Source organism: Melopsittacus undulatus, chromosome 4, assembly GCF_012275295.1.
Source record: "Melopsittacus undulatus isolate bMelUnd1 chromosome 4, bMelUnd1.mat.Z, whole genome shotgun sequence".
Taxonomy (NCBI): domain Eukaryota; kingdom Metazoa; phylum Chordata; class Aves; order Psittaciformes; family Psittaculidae; genus Melopsittacus; species Melopsittacus undulatus.
The window spans coordinates 8,923,977-8,945,461 of NC_047530.1; the positions used below are offsets into that span (position 1 = coordinate 8,923,977).

The following is a 21,485-nucleotide window of genomic DNA, read 5'->3' on the forward strand; positions in this document are numbered from 1 at the left end:
AAAGAGTTCACAAGAAAGGATTCAGATGAATATTGGTAACAAGTTAAGGGAAATCAATAAATTGCTCCACAAACAATGGAAAGAGACATTTTCCGACTGTTCAATCTGCTAGTGGTCATACACATTCTGTTTCATGACAGGCACTGACTGTTGCTCGCTAGATACAAAGAGCATGTTCTTTACAAAAGGCAGGCAGTATAATTCACTAAATAATACAGAAAGGATCTGTAAGTGCATTCAGCAGCTTGGAAGAAAAGAGAGTTGCAAGTTCTTTTGGTTGCCAGTTGTGCACGTTGCTGTGAACCTGCACATTTGCAATCAGTGTTACTTTCATAAGCCTTGTGAGTTTTGTGTGTCTTAGAAGTGAAAACAAAACTCTGGTACTGGTGTACAAACTTCCTGAAGTCATTTGACAGCACATAGTTATTTGGAAAGATGATTAATTTTTTAAATTAGCTTGTAGTGATGAAGATGTATTTAAAAACCCAACCAGTTGTGTAGGTAAGCTGCATGCAGATGCTGATTGTTCTTTCTTACTTGCAGATGGACATTCAGCTTACATTTCTCTGTGTAATCACACCACAGTCTTTCCTCCATACTTGTAAAGTACTGGTACTATTTTCTTCTTTTAATCTAACATTAGGACCATTCCTTATTCTTTCTGCTTTGTGAACAGGTCCCCTTGCTCATCTGTAGGTATTTCCACAGCAAGGCTTGGCACAAATTCAAGGTCATAATCGTGGTCCTTCCAAGCTAGCAGGTTGATCCAAGATTCACTTTCAACCTGAAGTGTTTTTAATCATATCTTAGCAATGCTGAGTGAATAAATTCAGTAAAGACTGGTCTTTTGGGAACCAAAATTACTGAAAAATTACTCTGAACTAAGTCTCCAAGATCACAGAGGTCTGCAAGTTCTGTAGTCATTGGATGGACAGATACTGATACACTTTTAGTAAAAGACTGGGCCAGATTTGAGGGTTTATTTTATGAATTTGGGGTTTTGTTTAGATTTAGCGGGCAGCTGGCTCATGAAAGGTTTTTGTTGTGCAGGACTGTGGTAGCACTGAATAGTGAGATACATTTATTGCAGCAGCTGTGATAAGTTCAACACAGCCATTTTGTTTATTTCTGAAAACAAGCCATGTTTCTGACATGTTGCAGCGTTGAGGCTGGACTTGCATGCATAAGTAGCTAAAGCCTGAAAAGCCTAAATAATGTGCATGCGTCCTGTTTAAATTATTAAAGTGTTTGGTATGAGCAGCAATTGTTCCTTTATACCACAGCAAAGACCAACCCTTTCCTTTCAACATATTTGTGCTTGCTTTATTTATCTTCTCTAGTAGCTAACTTTTCTATTTTACTGTTAACCAAGATAATATGCCTCAGAGATGTGTGTGGCCTTCAACACAAACTGAATGAATCATCCTTTTGGCTGAATCTGAGCACCTGCATGTTGACTCCCAATTCCGTTTTGTTTTTAATCAACAAAAAGTCTGCCCTTGAGAGCTCATATGTGAAAAGCAAAATTAACATCTCTGTTCAGTTGTGGCTTTCCTGCTAAAGTAGTTTCTGTTGGCAATGTTCCTAAATTGCATAAGAAACAGTGAAGATAGATAAAATTAATTCAGTCTAGAAACATTTACAGTAGCCACAGGACATCAAAATCACAATTCTGAGTGTAAGTTTAGGGTTCCTCCTTCCCAGATGCTATTATGGCTGGGTCCTCACTCTATAACTCCGGTGTTATAATGTCAGGACATTCTCAGCTGAAGCAGGGGAGATCATGTTCTGTATATTACATTGGCAAATATATTTTGAGGTATATCTTACCAGACTATATCACTGTCGCATGAAATAGTTGATTAATAAGTTATTTATTCAATTTAAAGTAGGCATGCTTTCAAGGAGGTTATATTTATACTTCATATGTGGCTTTGAAAAAGAACTGTCCACCTCTATAGGATCTTTGTATTTGTTTGTTTGGAATATGTCTAAAAAGTGGAGCTCAAATTACTGGTGCAAGGCTGCTTTATGCCTTTTGTTTTGGTAGCTTAAGTTTCCTGAGGCCATAAGCATTTTTGCAAGTTTTGCCCAGATCTTTTGATTTTAGTAAAAGATCTTTCAAGATATGTTTAAACTAGTATTCAACAAAGCAACATCTGAGAAAGAACCAATTGATTTGAAGGAGAGCACAAGGAGACATCATCTTATTTTTTGCTGAATGTGTTGTGTTATAATAGCAGAAAATGGATTTGAGTAACTGCTCATAATCTTAGGAAGAGATAAACTTGTTTTTAGCTAGATCAACAGTTTTGAAAGCTTCATGGGCAATATTTTTTATTATCTTCGTTGTGGAAGAATGAGGTTTCCTGTTGGATTTTAAAAGCCAAAAATCTCTCAGAGCAATGATTCCCAGTCTTTTGAAGCATGTTCTTTTGGAGCTGTTTATGACTTTCACAGTAAAGACCACAATAATAATTTTGCCACATGACCAGTAAATGTAACATGAGTGCTTGGAGGTACAATCAAAAGAGATTCCTTATATAGTGCCATAAAAGCACATATCCCTTTGGGACAGGAGGGGTGCACCTATAAATTCTATCTGCAGAATAGAAAAGTTCTCCTTTAGCTGTTGGCATTGTGACCCATGTGCCTGGGCTTTGGACTTTGGTATTCCCTTTCACATGTTGTCACCAGGACCTTCTTGTACATTGGCAATGATATTTGTGATAGTGGATAACTTGGGTTACCCTGCACCCTGCAAGTCAGGCATGAAGTTGTCATGCTGCTCTAATAAGTGACAGTGCTCTAAGGCTGTTTTCTTTTCCAGTCTATCTTATTTTGATGCTCTTATTTGCATTGTGTTTCTTAATGATTGAAAGTAATGGCTAGAGTAACTCAGGAATGACCATATATATATATATATATATATATATATATATACTCTGCATAAATACGAGTTCTGCTTTGAAATGTATGACTATCTGAATTCATTAACCTTTTTATTAGGCAAATTAAAATGTGAAACCTGCTTGCTTTTATCTTTTTCATGGTGGTTTTCCTTTGGCTTTTTTTTAGAACCAAGAGCATTTCACAATATTTGTTTTGAAATAGGAAAAAAGGTGGAATAATGTTAAATATCTAGAAAGTTAACATGAATTTATCACTGAAGCAGTGATTGTTTTTTGTATGTCATCACTTACTTTTAAATTCCAATCAAGTGAAAGGGTTTGGTGGAGCTAGTTAGCATTTTAAAGCCAAAAATTCATCTCACTTCCGTACCAATTGGAAAATGTTCTAATCCACAATCTGAGGCTGTTACTTGTTCCTCTTTAATTTTTTGACAGCTAACATTGTTATACCTTTTAGCAATTTCTAGTGTGTCTTACAACTCTAAACCAAGAAATTGACACTTTTTCAGCTCATTTTCAGAAAATTAGCAACTGTCTTGATTCCTGTATATGGAGAATGAGATAATTTAAAGCCTGGACTTAGAGCTTTTGGTATTTTAAAGTTAAACTTGAATTCAGCAGAACTCAAAAGAATGGTCAGTGCCTTAAAGATACATTTAGTCTGAAAACACAAAAAACACTGGAAAGATTTTAGAGGATTGTAGAAATTTGCTTCTAGTACTTCACATTTGCCTCCTTTACATAATTTCTGTTTGGTAGAGCACAATGCTTTTATTGTCTTGCATCCTATTGCATGTCATTTGCATAAATTTATTGCTTATCACAATGTATGGAATGTAATCTTTTTTGTTTGTTATGAATGTAAGTGGCTTTCTACATCTGAATGTCATGGGCATGTTGAGTTGGAAGAGAGAGCAAAACAGACTAGGTCATGTTTTGTTCCTTATTAACCTGCAGTTGATGCTTTTTCTTCATAGCAAACAGAGGCTGTATCTGTACAAGTAGATAAAATGGCCCCACTTAATCTTGGATATACTCCCTGAGCAGTGCAGTTTGGTCATCTATACTGCTAAATTAGTCATTCCTGGTCCTATCCCTGGGCTGGGACAGCTGGTACTTCTCCTAACAGTTTACAGGCATTGTCCAGGAATGGGCAGGGATCATGACTGTTCCTGACTGGCAGTTTGCATATGGCCACCCTGGTTTGGAGGCTGAGAGTACTTGGCAGTATGAATACAAGTTGGTTTGTGCCATGTGGGTTGGGTATGTTTAAATTACTTTTATCTGTTGTAACGTACACTTAAATAAAAGCATGCTTAGCTGAAGATAATTCTAAAAATGAGGAGAAAACACCCTGGGAGAGAAATAATTTGATAATGGAAATCTGGAGTAAACAGTGATATACAAAGAATAATATTTTAAAAGTATGCTTTTAAAACCCCTTTTCAAGTCAGGCTTTGACTTTCTATAAATGGTTGAGGGACTAATAAAAAATGAAGCGTTACAAGTGAAATGCTCTGGTTTGTACTTCGACCTGTTGTGAAGCTTTGATCAAAGTTGGCAGCCAGTTTTTGAAACAAAGAATTTGCAGACACTGGGTCCTTTTAGGTTTTCTTTGAGGGAGAGCAGACTATACAGATGTTGTGTAAGAAACACCCTTCTTACAAACTTCTGCTGTAAGCCTGAGCTGATTTCCCTGGGGGGTCGAAAGTAATCTTAAACAGTGTATTTGTCTGAAAATCACTCAGCAACTTTGGCATGTGGTCACTATATTCAATACTCTTTTGGAACAGAAACAATATTCTTTAATAACTGAATTTCTAATTAGGTTGATGCAACTGTTCTCTATCTAAAAGAGGAAATAGTGGAAATAGGAATATAGCTGATTAGGTTGTCAAAGTCCAGTACTGCCTCAAGTTGTGTGTGAACATTTATTTTTCTGCATCACTTTCTCATGATAAGACAGTTCTATTGACAAAGAGTTAAGGGACATGTAATTAATATGTATTGATTTAATGTATGCTCAATATGACTTATGTCAGGACAGAACTGACAATGTAAGTTGCAAACTATAAGTGACAAGTGATATCTCATCTTAAAGAGTATTGTACTAACACACTGGGAATGTGTATATGTAGAGGAGTGGGTAGTTATTTAAACATGGCATAGATACTTACATGTCCTGCATTTTAATCCTTTACCAATCTCTCTTGGTATCTAAAATCAGTTACTTTGAACCTCCAGGTCTTTGCCCATTCCTTGCTCATTTCTTGCCCATTCTAATGTGCTGCATAGAACAAAATTTTAACTTGTAAAGAAATGAAATTTAATGCATCTCGAGCCTGGAAGAACTTGAAATGCTGATGAAAGGTCTTCCTTCTGTCTCATCTTAGAAGGAAAAATAAAAAGTGTATTTTATTAGTCAAGGGTGAAATTATGCTGGTTTTCTTAGACAATTGTGTTCAACTGAACAATTTTAGGGCTTCTTTTTTTTTATCCCAGAAAACATCATGTCTGAGAGGGAAACTCCAGTATTGTCTTCACAGGAAATGTCTTGTCATAATATTATGAATATATATTTTTTTTGTCAGTTTGCCAAAGGGTTTTTGCTCATCTTGGTAAAATCAAAGATTTGGTTTATTGCTGGGCTTGTAATGACACAGAAATATGTGACCTTACCATGGTACATAGGAATTCCCTGGTTCTGATGCCTGTTTTTTCTCTGATCTTTAGCAGATTCGCACATTTCTTTTCTTGGATATGGATGTTACCTTTTCCTTTATGGAAGTATTTAGCTGGTTGTTTTCTTAGATATTGTATAACTACTGTCAGATGTTTAGTAAAGCAAAGAGTAGTAAGAAGCACTGAGCTATCTTCATAGTTTGCCTTGCTGTGTTTTGCTGTTGGTGTGGTATGAAGTGAGCAGGGAAGAGAAGAATGGTGTAAAGAGTAGTTATGTCCAACTTAAGTAATTTCTGACAGTAGGAGAGCATAAATAGAAACTGAGAGTCCCTGTAGCATCTTAAATGTAACATTTTTAATTAGGTGAACGGTTACTGTTCATTGCTAATATGTGGCTCCTCCAGTGCTTGTAATCTGGAAATGAACAGAGGCCACTGACCTGGCAAAAGAGTGGAATTAACAATTTACTCAACCACTAGTCCTGGCACAATTTATTATTAATATGTTGTTGAGAATAAGGTGCCAAGAGCTCCCTGCATGAACTCACAAGTGGCCTTAAATTACCTCCTGTTCTTTGGATTCTCCTGGAAGCTGCTGAAACAATATGAATTTACAAAGGACTCTTTTCCCTGAGGATCTTGTACATATCCAAACCATCTTTTATTTTAGTAGACAGTATTCTGTTTTTATGCAATATAAAAACCTCATGAAAATGTAATGCTGCAAGAATATTTGAAGACTTGAACCACAGGAAGAAACTTGCTTGGGGATCTGACTGCTGGTTGTCAATCTTCCCAATAAACATTGAGGTGGTATCTGAATTCATGCAAGTGTGTATGTTTTTCCTTCACATCCTTTTTGTGGAAGTGAGCTGTGCATTCAGCCCTCTGAGCAGTCAGGAAGGTGCTTCCAAATACAGGTGTAAAAATAGCCCCATTTCTGTAAAGAGCTTTAGTTAGTGGAAAAATCACTGTTGTATCATTGCTTCCTGCTCGTGGCAGGGGAGTTGGACCAGATGACCTCTAAAGGTCACTTCCAACCCAAAGTATTCTGTGATTCTATGCAGGTCTCTGCCTGTGAGAACAGCGATAGCAGATTCCCCTCTCTTGTGAGCTGTGCTTAATGAAGATAGCTGGTGGTACTTGTAAGCATGGGATGAAACCTATGCGAATGCAACTAGGTTTGATGGAGTATCTGTTTCTCAACATCTGTTCTTTTGGCAGTAAGCCCTGCATATATTATAAAAGCTGGCCAAACTTCCTATCAGAGGGCAGGTACTTCTATGTCTTTAAGCAACAGCAAAAAAAACATCCCTCTGATGATTAAAACAGATACAGTCCTAAGTCTGTTGCCTGAAACCAGCAGGAATACTCTAATTAACCTTTTTTTTCCTCCTTCCTGTGAAATACAAAAGTAGAAGTGACTGCTGTGTATTACTAAGAAGTGTTTCTTAAACTTTTTTCATGTCTCCAATTATGGAGACATAATTTCTTTTAAATATAGAGGCTTCTGCCTTAAAGTGGCTACCCTTCTGGCTTGTATAGTAACATCATAAAGAGCTGTTCATAGGTGACCTGAATGGCTTTATTAAATATACTGCTACACCTTGCTTAATATCCCAAATTATAAACAGAATAAGTGTCTATATTGTATTATAAGAGTCATGTTAATAGTCGATTCTTCCTTTAATGCCTCTGTAACAACTTGAGTCAAAGAATTTGTTTTCCACTGGCTGACTTTGATGAGACAACCAGTGCATCAGAATAAGAGAACATAGTAAGCCACTCCTTTCTTAGCTAAACTGCTGCTGTTTCTGCATGCAAAATATAGATTCTTCAATCCCAGCCTTGGCAGGTAAGACTGCCCTTACTTGTACACTTAAAGAGAAACAAATTATTGCAAGAAATCTGTAGCTCCTTTTTACATATGCTGCTATAAAGTGGAAAATTTTATAGTAGTTGCTTTTTATTTGGTTTTTAATGTTTTGAGCTTGGACAGTGAAAACTCACTTTAAAAATGAAGCTGTTCAAGTAACTTTCATTGCTGCAGTTTTATGCTTTTGAAGTCTAAAGGGAATATTGGGGGTTTTAATGCTTCTCTTCTCAGTGGAACTCTTAAATTTCAGTTCTTCAAGATAATGTGTCTTTTCTTTGTTTTTTATCCCTGGAGGTATGTGAAAGGCTTGTAGACATGGTGCTTAGAGACATGGTTTAGTGGTGGACTTGGCAGTGTCAGGTTTATGGTTGGACTTGATGATCTTAAAAGTCTTCCAACCTAAATGACGCAGTGATTCTATGATTAGCTTATAGAATTTATGTAGGTGGAACTTGAAACACATTTTATTGAAGCCATTACTGTACATCTTTCCAACAGCTCTCATAGTTGTAATTGCCAGAAACAGAAATTTACAGTATAGTTGAGACCAGACATTAGTGAGCTCCATGAGTGCTTGCCAGGTTCACCCGGATTAAATAATGACAAATGTAGGAAATTTACTTTCAGAAGCATGAAGTCTATCAGTTTTGGGTACTGTTGAAATTCAGATGTTGCTGATAGAAACGCAAATGGAACCTGCCTTGCAGAATTTCTACTGGTATTTTAAGGAATTGTTGATGGAATTATTATTTTCAATGTCTTATTGTTTTTGCTTATTTTTTTATGTTCTTCTTACAAAGCTCTTGTATGAAGGTGAAGAAATAAGCTTCTTGCTAAGAAAGTGTATTTTATAGGCTTAAGAATTGTTTTCCAGTGTAGTGATTTTAAGGGCCAAATAGTAAAAAATACAAACTTGAATTACCTGATACATGAAGAGAATACCCATATCCAGATGAAGGGAGAAAAAAGCAGAAATCTAATCTTGATAATGTCATTGTATTGTCTATTACAGATGATTGTTAACCCTTACTGAATTACTGAAACATTTGGATCCACACTTTTCCTCCTGCCTCTTGCAATAAAATTGAGGAACAATCTTTTTTCCATCTCCATGCTCTGTCTCCTCCAAAAATTAGTGGACACTTGTTTTCAGAGACACTGCTGAGAACTTATATTTGCCTCTGCTGCCTTAAACAATAAAACTTGCTAATTTTATGTTGTTATTCTTTACTTTCCTTTCACATGGAATCACAGACATCCGCTAATGACCTGGGATCCTAGCCAAGAGCTGGCAGTGGTGGGAGAAAATGCAGGATATTTATAACTTCATTATAATCCATCATTTATTCCTTGCTCTCTTCATTGCAAAGGAGATACAGTTCAGTATTAAAAACCAAGTATTTCTTTTGCTTATTCTAAGAGGATATCAGTAAACTCCTCCAATATTTTTTTTTCCTTTTTGGTAGAGTTTCAGACATAGATAATGATGGTATCACACCATTAAAAGTGACAAATTACATTATTTTTCTGGCATGAATTATTATCTGGGCCAGGACAGTGGGATGTCTAAAACATTTTCTGGTCCCATTGGAGTAAAGCTGTGTGATTGTAGAGAACATTGTGCTGCTTCTTCCAACTGTGACATTAGCCTTTGCTAGACCTTTAGAAAAGCTGAAGTTTTTAGTTTCCCCTGTGGGTTTCATTCATGCATGGTCTGGCTCTGAATTCACCGGAGAAAACTCTTCCTTCACTGTGTATTGCTGGCACTGGTGTAAGTCAGTGTGTTACTATTCTGTTGGTGAAGATACACAGCACAGAAATTAAATCTGTCCCTCTGACATGCAAGCCAGCAAACATGCACCCATATGGATAGATCAGCACTCAAACCTGCAGTCCTGGGTTCCTGGGACAGGGAAACAAACATGTTTGTCTGTGTCTTCCTACCAAATATTTCTGTTCTCCTGGAGAGAATTGCCAAGCTTAAAATATACTTCCCAATTCACTCAATGAAGGATCTCCATTCATCCCTTAATGGATAGCATTCACCTGTGTTGGTGATGGGCAGATGAAATACCAGAGTAAAACTTACATAAAACACAATGTAATGTGTAAATCTCAAAGTAATCATTAATAAAGCAATGTGTAGAAAGCTTTATTATGACAAGTAGCTGGACTGAGCTAAATCAGATAGTGATACAGTGTCAAATGCTGCAGGGTTTTTATTGTATGGCTGTTGCATTCAAATTTCTCACCTGTAATCTAGAGATAACACAATGGGCATCCCTGTCTGTCAGGAAAAGAGGGATCTGAGAGGAATGTGGTTTTGTACAGGTAGGTGAAAACATCAGGTGGTATTTTTGTGATGTGACTTTTTATAGTATTTTACAATTCCACCTAAATACTTTAGTCAAGGTTGACCTTTCATGCTGTTACACGTAGTGTGTGCATGCACATAACCACACAGAGCAGACACTGAAATTAATTTTTTCACTGGAAAACAAATTACAGCTGATAAGATGAACAAAGCAACCATTGTTGTGTCTCACAAGGAGAATTAAAGCACAAAGGGATTTAAGGACATGCAGGAAGTCTGCTGGCAGAGCCAAGAACTGAACTGTCTCTTAAGTTCTAGTGCAAATGCCCCTGCTACGGGCCAAGCTTCTTGAGCTGGAGAGAAACTGTCCCTTTCACTGCCCTTCTTCCGGTTTGACAGGGAAAAGAAACTGAAAAGGCTGGATAGAGAGAAGGAAAAGAAGTAATCCCAGTTGTGAAGCCGTGGCCTCTTAACAAGAGAGAAATGTTCCCAAACCAACCAGCCGATGCCTCCCCCCCTGCCTCTCCATCCCATTCAACCCAAAAAGTAATGTTGCTGAAGTAATCCTAATGTCACAGTAAAGAGTTCTGAGCAGCTGATCAGCATAATGTGCTTCCCTTTGCTTGTGCTTTCTCTGGTTGTGTACAGAAAGCCCTTCAGCTGACATTTGTTTAATGTTCCTTAAAAGAAAACACGTGTGGAAAAAACCTCGCATTATTGGAACAAACCCTTGAATTTGTTTTCAGATATTCCTTCCTTGCATCCTCTTTCCGCCTTTTCTTGTTTAAATGAATTCTGGGGAGTTTGTGACAGTTTTGGAACCAAGGCTTTCATTATTTTGTCAGCAATTCTTTAGGTCTGCGTAATTGTATTTTGTGAGACTTTTTCACTTTCATTTCAAGTCTTTTTCACTTTCATTTCAAGTCTTTCAGTCTTCATCTGAGATGTAGCAGCAATGTAATTAAACAGAGTTCGGTCATAACCCACACAGTAACAGCTTGAGGGGGGCAAGATTCTCTAAGGAAAGCATACCAAATATGAGATACTGCATATGTGTAGTTTACAGTGGAGATGGTGGCAAAGAGATACTGCAGGACTGAGCCTCTTAGGTTTTATACAGCTGCTGAAACTGTCCTGACCTACTGGTTGAGAGTGATTTTGTTTGTATAATAAGTAACAGCACCTTTTTTTATATATACTAAGTTTATATTGTACCTGGATCTACTGTAGTTGTCTTCATGCTCTGAAGCTTTCTGTGTACTGATGAAGTTTTCTGCTTTCCTGTTTGCATGGTGAGTCTTTAATGGAAACTGGGCTGTTGATTTTATTCATCATTATGAAACCATTTGGTTGGCTCTATGGTGAAGGGCAGCTGCTGGCCATATGTCCTACCTAACTTTAGCCTTTTCCTCTTTCATTAAATCAGTGCTATTTCAAAGGCTATTTTTAAATTGTGCTGTGCAAGAAGATTATTTTCTTCTGGGTTTGCTCCAGGTTATTAACCTGTGGGAACTTATCTTAGTTTTCAAACATTAGCCTAATGTTTTATAGTACAAGTGGTTTGCTTTTAGTGAGCTGTTTGTTGATACTGTGGACTATGCCTGTAGCAAGTAGTGATTTTATTTATTCAAAACCTTTTTTTTTAACTACCAGAAGATTTTCATGTCTGGGGTTTTGCCTTGACTAAATAAATAGCCTTGAAATTTCTGAAGTTTCTAGGATTAGGTTAGTTTCCTAATGGTAACATTAACTAGTGACCCCTTCAGACACTTGCAAATAAGAAAAAAGTTATCATAAATACTAGACTTTGATAAACTGTTTTACTTCCTTTTTGCTTCTCAAAGGTGAAGTTCCCTCTTTTCTATTCTTTCCACCTCCTCTTACCTTCTCTGCTTCAGAGTTGGTTCTAGCCTGTTCATTATAGTCTAAGCAAAATGCAAGTACTCTACCAGAAATTATTTAGGGTAAAAACTCCCAAAAACTTTATTTAGCAATATTGTTCCCTTAAATTTGCAAAAATGGCATTACACGCTGTCCCTGCAGGTTTATTGGATGTTATTTTCTTTCATGTTACTCTGGACTTGGCTTGAGTGACTTGGGGAAACTTTATTTCCCAAATTCTTAAACCCTAGAGCATAACAGACAATTTACTACATTTTAAAACAACTGCTTTCTGTTTCCTTGCACAATTCAGTTCTGACTGGATTAAGAAAGAAAAGTTTTCTTCTCAGGGAATTCTTATTGCCAAACCGTTTTTTCTGATAGCATGCCTCCATTATCTCTGAAATTGAAGCATTTGCTGCTGTAAGAATGATAGAAATGTATATATTTACTGTGAGGGTGGTGAGCCACTGGCACAGGTTGCCCAGAGAAGCTATGGCTGCCCCATCCCTGGCAGTGTTCAAGGGCAAGCTGGACAGGGCTTGGAGTAATGTGGTCTGGTGGAAGGTGTCCCTGCCTATGGGAAGGGAATTGGAATTAGCAGGTCTTTAAGCTCTCTTCCAACTCAAATTATTCTATCTTTATCCCAGAACAGGGAGCACCCATTGCAGTTACAGTGTAAAATATGTATTTGCTGTCATCAACTGCCCTAGTTGATATCCATTCAATGCACAGTAATTCAATGAAAAGTCAAAGGCACTGATATTAACTGAGCCTCATGTTACAGTAGTCAACAGCATTAGTTTGAATCATATGCATTAAAGGAGAGTTTCATTATCTCCAAGTTTTTGTTAGGCTCAAAAGAAAAGCTGACAGCCAATGCACTTCCGTCTTTGTGTGCGGCACATAGAAAGGTTGTAGATTATGTGGGTTATCCACTGGCCATTGGTTAGATAGTGAGTTACTATTCAGTGCAGCCTACTTACCGCTATTGAGTTAATCCTATTTAAAATTGAAAGCTAGAAAGTTTGATTATGATTAATAGGAGTGTCAAGGAATATGAAAGAGAGAAAAGGCTTCATAATATACACAAGCAGTTGGGAGAAACAGGATATGCTAAAAGTTTTGATCCAAAAATAAATATGTGATTTTGAAAAGAAGAGTTTAAAAACAAAAAGCTTCACACTTCTAATATCCAAGTGAAGATTTCAATGTAAAATAACAAAGTCAGAAACCCTCACTGTTAATAACTGTCTGTCACTTATGTTGTGTGACTGGATGTGCTCCATGCCGTATTTCATTTCTTCTTGGCACTAGCACAAAAATATGTTCCATTATTCCAGAGAAGAAATATGGTCATCTGTCTGCTATGCATATTGATACACAGGCATGCAGGTCTAATGTGATAAAATGTGATATAGTTTCAGACTAATAGGGTATCTTTCAGTATCTTGAAAATACATTATTCAAGAAAGACGTGCAAAAGCCACTATAAAATTTGACTTTTAAGCCAGAAAAAGGGAGAGATGAGATTTTAGCTTCAGAAGATTTCTGCTGACCAAATGGAAAAGGATCCGAATAGGATATTGCTTCCCTGTTATAAATCATCTGGTAGTAAAGCTACCATCAATTTTTTGTATCTTTTAGCAACGTGAGGTGCATTTCCAATTAATATTCTCTATGTCATTTTAAAAATGGTCTGTGTGGAGAGGCTAAAAGTATCTCAAGTATTCTTGAAAAAGCAACCGAAAAAGTCTCAATTTATTCTATCAGTTTTCATTTTCCTTTGAAATGGGTAATAGATAGAAATTTTCTTATCAAGGGTGACCTGATATGAAGTGCAGGGTTTTGGTGCAGTTCTACTGTGTGTCCCAAGCTGACTGCACTTTATGCTTCATTATTTTTCCCTTCCAGTAGAGGCTCAGATGTTATTTGCAGGGTGGCACATTCATTTGACCTCTAATGCATTTGGATTTCAAGGAAAATACATAATCAAACTTTCTAGCTTTCAATTTTAAATAGGATTAACTCAATAGCAGTAAGTAGGCTGCACTGAATTACTACTTTTTTAGTTTCCCTATATAACAGCAATTAGAATCTGGATTTGTCCTTATTTTAATATTTGGCTTATGTGCCATATGAAATATCTTTTGTTGTTATATTTACTTATTTAAATGACACTGAATTTTTAGGCTTTAGATGGTCTCAGAATCTGTCATTCACATAAACATTTGGAAAGCATATCCTGTAGAGAGACTTCATCTGAAGTATTTTCTGTTTCTGTCTTCAAAATTCTACAATCCAGATCTAAACAGCATGTATTAAAATTGGCTAAACATATCTTGTTGATGCTCACAAGTAACACATAGCGACCAAATGAGCTGGTGTGCAGACCAGTAGAGAGAAAGGAAAGCAGAATAAATTGGTTAGAAGTGGGCACACTTATCCCACGCAGAAGCATTCACTTTGCATGACTGCTAATAGTAAATTTGACCTTGTAATCTAGACGTAAGGTACTTGAGATGTATGAAGTCTTTCAAGACTGAATTTTTTTGTCTTTAAACCAGTTTTGTTGAGAATAGAATCCTAAAATTATTTTGAAACTGCTAATTTTAAAACATGTATTTGAAGAGGGAGGCGAGGAATTTAACTTTTTGTGATCAAATACTCTACCATGTGATAGACACTTAAAGGCATTCATCAAGGCCAAAATACCAAATAATACCAAATTATATACCAAATAAAATACCAAATAATAATGAAAAATACCAAATAAATACCAAATAATACCAATAATACCAAACTCAGGCTTATGAAGCATTTGATTTGAGCCTGTTATTCTTTACTTAAGCTGTAATTTTCCTTGGATGACATGGAATTTTGTAAGACTACAAGATTTTACACTGGAGCTTTGTTGAAACAACTTACCTGAAGAGAAATTATGCCAATTGAGGGAGGGGGAGAAACAGAAAGAGGAGAAAGATGCTGAGGAAGTCACCAGTACTCCAGTGCACTGGCTATGCATTTAGGAAATAAGGTTTTCTGCTTCAGAAAGATGGTTTAAATGTTGAAGCCATTGACAATCACAAGGTCCTTCTGCACTTCTGGGCAAGGGTCTTCTCATTTTCTTCTATTAACTGTTGCAGATTGCACTTGTGCTGCCCAAGGCTCCGAACTTTGCCTGGGTAGCGATTGCATATCTGATACGCTCAAGTATGATTTATATTTTGGCCTGGTAGTATAAACAGGGGACTGAAAAAGTTTATATGTGTTTAAAGGGCATAAGCATAACAATTGTACAAATAGCTTCAAAAAACACCAAGAAAACAAGTAATATCAAGCTGAATATGTTTATATTTTTAGCTGAATGATTGGAGTGGTAGTCTTCCTGGTACATTAGTCTTTAAACCTTAAATCAGTTTTAAAAAACACAGGTAACTGAAAATTGTCTGGTTTTCTAATATGGGCAAGGGCAAATTACAAATACTGTAGTTTTCAGAAATTAAATTCTGTGATTCTTTGAGTTAGGACTTAGTCACAAAACTTAGGTTGCTGCTTAAGAGTTGGTAAGCCTTGTACCTTCATGGTTTCTTAAGGGCAGAGTTCCTGTTGAGGTTTTTCTACCTGCTTTTAATATATAGTTACACAACTGCACAACTTCTTATGTAAGATTTCACAATGAGCAGCTTAACTTGCCTGTTCTGCAGACACTTAGTCTCTCTCAACTACTTCTTGTATCTTCTAATAGAGCATTGAAATAAGTTTTGAATTTTTTAAGTGTTCTGTTATACTTGAAGTAGATATTTCTTACCTCATGTAAAACAGCTTCAAACCCAAATATGTTCATATTGCAGCAACTTGGGCAGCATTTTGGTATGTGTGAACTGCATGGTTAAGACATTTTATCTACTAGACCAAACCTTTCCCTTTTTCCAGTTTGTATTGAAAGTCTGGTAATAAGGACTAATGTGTAGAGCCCAGGATTTGTTAGATTTGAATTAGAACCTGGCCACTTCGTTGAATATGTGACCAAAGTACCTTGAATGACAGCAGTTTTCTTAATGCCCTCTCATAACTTAGAAAGGCGTGTTTTTTTTCAGTATTAGGACAGTTGATAGAATGCTTCATAGATCATCATGGGATATGGACCAGATACAGCTGAGCAAGTGCAGGAACAAGGCATAGCAGAGCCAGTTGAAGCTTTGTTGAAAGCAGCATTCAGCATGGAACAAACTTAGCAGTGCCAGTCACACAGAGCAGCCATGCAGGGAAGACATAGTTTTCTCTGCCAAATGGAGTATTCTCTGCAGTAAGCCATATCCAACTCATGGCCTTTGAAAAACCTCATCTTCCTGAAGCTTTATTTCAGAAGTGACTTGGATGAATCCCAGAAGAACTGTATTTTTTTTCCCTTCTCTCATGATCAACAGAAACCATGATTTGATCCATTATATCATGAAATATGTTACTACATATGTCCAAAATGATTAATTGTAGTTCTTTTTGTATAATCAGCAGCTGTTGATACTGATGGGTATTTGGACTAATGCCTCTGATATTAGCACAGAAAAAGCTTTGATTTCAATTACCCTCCTTTATCTTTAAACAAGCCAGGAATTAATTGCTGTGCTTCGCTTTGTTTTTTCTGCAGTACACTTAAACAAAGAGTTTTTTTCTGACAAAATTGAGACTGTATTCAATTAAATGAATTTTAATTTATTCTCACAAAAGGAAAGTGAGTAATTTACCAAAAAGAACAAACACAAAGCAGTACAAATAAGCTTTTAATAGGATTTTAGCAAATAATTCTTTAAGTTCTCATTCATTTTCATCATAGGGTTATGGCACTGTTTTCAGAGTAATCCAATTTTGCTTGTAATAATATGTCTTCTCTCAATGCCTAATTCAGAAAGGACTGATTTGAAACATATTTGAAGTGTCTGTGTAGCCATGTGTATTTAATAGAGAGTAAACCTAACACAGCTTTGCTTAACTGGGATTTGGAGTTAGATGTTCTTTCAGAGTCCAATGTATGCAGAGAGAGAGCAAGCACACAATAATATGCACTTTTGGCTTAAGTTGCTATGGATGTTCTAAGATCCCAAGGAATTTTATGAACACTAGTAGAGCATCCCACAATTTTCTACTAATGGATAGCATTATTCCTATTTTATCTGAAGGAAAATGGGGACATTTAAACTTTGAATTGCATAAAGTTTCAACAATTGTTTGTCTAAAATTCCAATTTCGATGCCCAGATGACATTGTATATAGATGTATGCTATACACATCTATATACATTGTATATAGATGAATGCTAGTGTTGGTATCAGAAGGGTTGCCACCCTGTGAAGGTTTCATTTCATTGTAATTAAATCAATTAATAACTCTTCATGATCCACTATGAACCTTCAGAGAAGAGGACAGTTCTTAATGAGAGAACTGTCATAGAATCAAGATACTTCTCCAGGCTGCTTTTATCCCTGTTGTAAGAGGTTCTAGCATGTGAAGTTCAGGTTTCTAAACTGATGTGAAATATATTAGCTTGTTTTAGGCCATTTCTATTTACAGCAAACCAAGAAAAACTCCTGGATTTGTTCAGTGTTGATACTCTGAAGGGAAGTGGTCATAGACCTGCCTTGCTCCTGTTACTCCAAGATAACACTGATGGAGTAAACTAAAAGCAACAGGGCTAATCACACAGTTTGATAAATTTATACAGTTGTTATTTTTAAGTGGGGCTCCCATAGATGGAGTAAAAACAGATGATGATAAGTAAAAACAGATGTTGAAATGCTGTGACAAGCAACCTCCAAGAAAACCTGACCCCCAGCCTAATCCCTGCAGTTATATTTTCCCACAATTTGGAAAGCAAGACTCATGGACAAAGTGCCGCCTATGATCTTATAATTTCCATTATGTGCTGGAATACAGCTCAGGCTATTAAAATCCCTGGGGGGTAAACTTCACTCTTCTCTTAAACCATGCACTTTCCTTCCTTAGTGTCACCTTAAAATTGACGCTTCGAAGTGCTTCTCAGTAGCTTTCTTCTCCACTGTTCATTTTTTAAGCCCATGCTGTCTCTTTTTAGTGTGCTTCTGGCTTCTTCATACAGATTCTAAACCTTTGTGATGGCAAATAATGTATATCCATCTCTCTCTTTATACTGGTATTTGTAAAGGTAGTGTGGTTTAGGTTTTTTTTAATATGACTGATGTTTATTAGAGGAAAGTGCTACACTGGCCTCTTCAGCATCAATTTTAACCATCATGCTAGTATGTCAGTTATTTGTTCACTCGTTTATCGACTGTGTACAATGGATTCATTTTGCTAGTTGTATTACTTCAGGGTTTTTTTCTTTCTGTCTGTAAAAGTTGATCTTTTTATGGCATATTGTCCTTTGTGAGGAATTATTAGCCAGATGTGCTGCAAATGAACTACCAGTACTCCGTGTATATTCTGGACTTTTGGCTTTGAGCTAATTATTAAAGAACATAAGTCATTTCCAATAATAAATGTGGTACAATTAAGGCATGTATAATGCCACTGCCTCCCATGGAGTAGCAAATGTGCATATGCTCATGAGCACTCCCTGCATGCTCTCTGCCTGTCGTCCCGTCCATGTCTGTCATGTCCCCCCCTGCTCCATGCCAGTAGCTGGCGCACAGGCCCTGGGGATAGCAATTCTCTACTCAGGTGCTTATACTGACGCTCACTTGTTTCACCTCAGCCACCTTAGTAATTGGTATCTGCAACACAGATCTTGGCACCCATGGTTCCCTCTCCATCTATTGATAGAGACCCTCATACCACTCCAGTTACCCTAGTAGCTGGGACATAGATCCTGAGACACATTGTTCCACTCTAATTGCTGACACTTAGATTCCTACTTGCATGAGGTGCTGGCACCATAGATGTGGGGGACATATTACTTGAGGCTGACTTCAGTTTCTGACCTGAATTTACTTCTACCAGTAGCTGGACCTGCACTCCTTAGGTCCATGGCTATACCAGCTCCCTGTGCTGAGACACTCACTGCCATCATTTGCAGGCACCACTGGTGTGATGGCCCTATAAGCTGAGGTCTTCTGACTTTAATGTTGGCCCCAGATTCACTCCAGGTACTGAGCTCAGTCAGACAGATGTACTGATCTACTGCTGTTTACATGGGACCAGCCCTTTCTCCTTCCTGACTCCCTCACCTTAAACATTTCACAATAAGATTTGCATAGCCCTGCAGGTCCCCTCAAATATCCCAAATCCTTCTGTTCCTCTTGTTTGCCCTATAACGTATGTTATGGTTTTAAAGTCCAGGTTGCCCCTCTACAAAGCTATGCTTCAGTTACTTAACGGCCTATCCAGTAGTGCCTGGAGAGTTTGTCACTATTTTTGTTATCCCTTGTCTATTACTTTTGTGTCCATGTGTTTTGTTTGGCTTTCTCTGTATTCTTTAAACAGAAAAGTTCTTGATAATCAACAGAAAAGTTGATCTGATAATCCTATTGAAGCAGATGCTCTGACATGCCACATACCCTTACAGATAACACAGGGGTAACCAAATTCTGCTGAATGGCAGTGCTATTGGTTCTTCAGCCAGAAATTTTCATCTTGTCTCAGTTTGAGTTGAAATATGATCTGAAAAGGAAACTCTTGGTAGAAGATTTTTAATCTATTTTCTGGGCAGTTTAGGTGAAGTGGTATATTTATGAAATATGTTTTACTGTTGATTTTTCTATCAGGTTTAGTACATTCATCTCTCCATTGGAGAAGCAAATGACATGGCAGTCAGTGAGACTTCACAGCAGTGACACACAGAAATCCTGTTATCTCTCTCTAAATGCTATCTAGTTTTCTACATAAATGGCAAAAACATGGATACTTGTAACAATTGTTTTGAAAGGCCAAAGGGGTTGCACCTCCTTTTGATCCATCATGCACTTCATATCAAATCTTACCAGGTGTCCTTTCAGCTGGTCTGTGATGAGGCTTTGATATGCAGAGAGCATGGTCACAATGTGGGGCAGCTGTGTCACCAGAAAGGGAATAGAGAAAGCAGAAGGAATGACTGTTCAGATCTTGCTGTATGGCTGTGATGGTCCAACTTTTGTAGCCAGAGTGGGACCAGTGCAAGCTTTGGAAGTGCCTGGAGCCTGGCACTGATTTGGTGGTAACAGTTCCTGGCTCTGATTGTGGTGAGCAGAAGGCAGCATGTCACTAAGTGTGTGGTATAAACAGAAAATAAAGCATTTAGCCTTTCGTGTGGTGCTGCTTACTGACCGGAGGGCTCAGATAGAAGTACTGTTGGGTGAGGTCTCCTTGCAGGCTATGGGTTAGACTTCACTTTGCTTTGGACCTGTAATTCTGATGCCTAATGTTCCCACTAATGTCATTGGTTCAAAGAGGCTTGATCATGCCTTTCTGCCAGATTTATGCTGAGGACTGTAAAACATGTGGTGGGGGAGATACTTAAGAATTCATATGGTCTAAGTATGCAGTAAGAGACAGCAAGATAAGAAGCACAGTTAAACACTACTGCTCAGTGTCAGCACTGTGCTTGGCCTACCAGCATCTGGGAGAAGACCTAACAAGTGAATGCTAGGCACTTAACACTGTGTCTGATTAACCAGAAAGACAAATACTGTGAAGATCCTTGTTCCCATAGAGTTATTGAAGCTGAAAGATCTACAAGTAATGCAGAGAGAGGCATGTTATTCATAGACTATTTTGTTTCTTTTGGTCTTTTCAGGTGTTCCAGGACCTTGGCACTTCTGTGTTGTCGGGGGCATTTAGAGGATACAACATCTGCCTCTTTGCTTATGGACAGACAGGTTCAGGAAAAACTTACACAATGATGGGAACACCTGTGAGTTACTCCATTCATTTTACACTTAGGGTTGAGGGTGGGATGTCCAGCAGAATCATTGCTTCATTTTTAAGCTGTGATTATGGTGCTTGTGTTGAGCAGAATCCTTTATACATGATTTGTTTGATAGTTATATATAGAAAATGAGAGTTAAGCCTTTACATTTAGGTAAATAACATAGCATCACCTAACAACACTACAAAAAGAGGTGTAGCTTAAATATTTCTCCTTCATCTTACTGTTTATGAATCTTACTGCCTATGTTAGAGGACAAAAAGCTACCCATGTGTTTTAGAAGCATAACTCAATATAATACAAAGTATTCATTCTTGGAAATTTTTGGCAGTCTGAGCTATGCTGAAATTAAATTACTTTCACAAATAAAACTGGATTGAATCCTGAGAAGTACTTTTGTAACAGGCTTCATTATCTACTTGAGACATTTATCAGTTGCAGAAGTTATCCTTTGCCTGTGGAAACTTCACTTCCAGTTTTGAAATGTATTCAAATATTGTTTGCAGAAGCTGTTATATTTTGATTCTTGTCTACCAGAAACCACTTAAAGTGCATTTTAATCTTGGTACTCTGATGGCTGAGGATCCTCAGTTGAGAATTCCCTGTGTTCTGCTGCAGCACAAGGCAATTTGATCTTTATTCATAAATATTCTCGGTTGTTGGTGAAACATACCCCTAAAGAAGTCACATTTTATTTAACAGCTTGTGTGAGTAGACCACTATCTCCTACACCCATGGGATTAAGTTTTAAAGGTGAAATAAGGGTAAAATTTGTTCAAACCCTGAAGATAAGAAAAAGACTGTTCTGTCAGGGCTTGAGCTTTTGGCAAGGTTTGGATTTCAAAAACTGTTTTCCCCACAGTCATCAGCAATAGGATTCTGTTAAATCATGAGTGAATTCTGTTAAATCATGTGTAGATTCTCCCTTCGTTTTCTGCAAAAT

At 37.3% G+C, this 21,485-nt stretch overlaps 1 protein-coding gene across 1 annotated transcript in view; it reads left to right on the forward strand.

The window, feature by feature from the left end:
• STARD9 (StAR related lipid transfer domain containing 9) overlaps window positions 1–21,485 on the forward strand; it is a 106,622-nt gene that overhangs the window by 27,675 nt on the left and 57,462 nt on the right. The window contains exon 4 of the mRNA XM_031044536.2: window positions 20,411–20,527. Within this exon, the coding sequence (XP_030900396.2) occupies window positions 20,411–20,527 (117 nt within the window). The remainder of the gene's footprint in view (window positions 1–20,410; window positions 20,528–21,485) is intronic.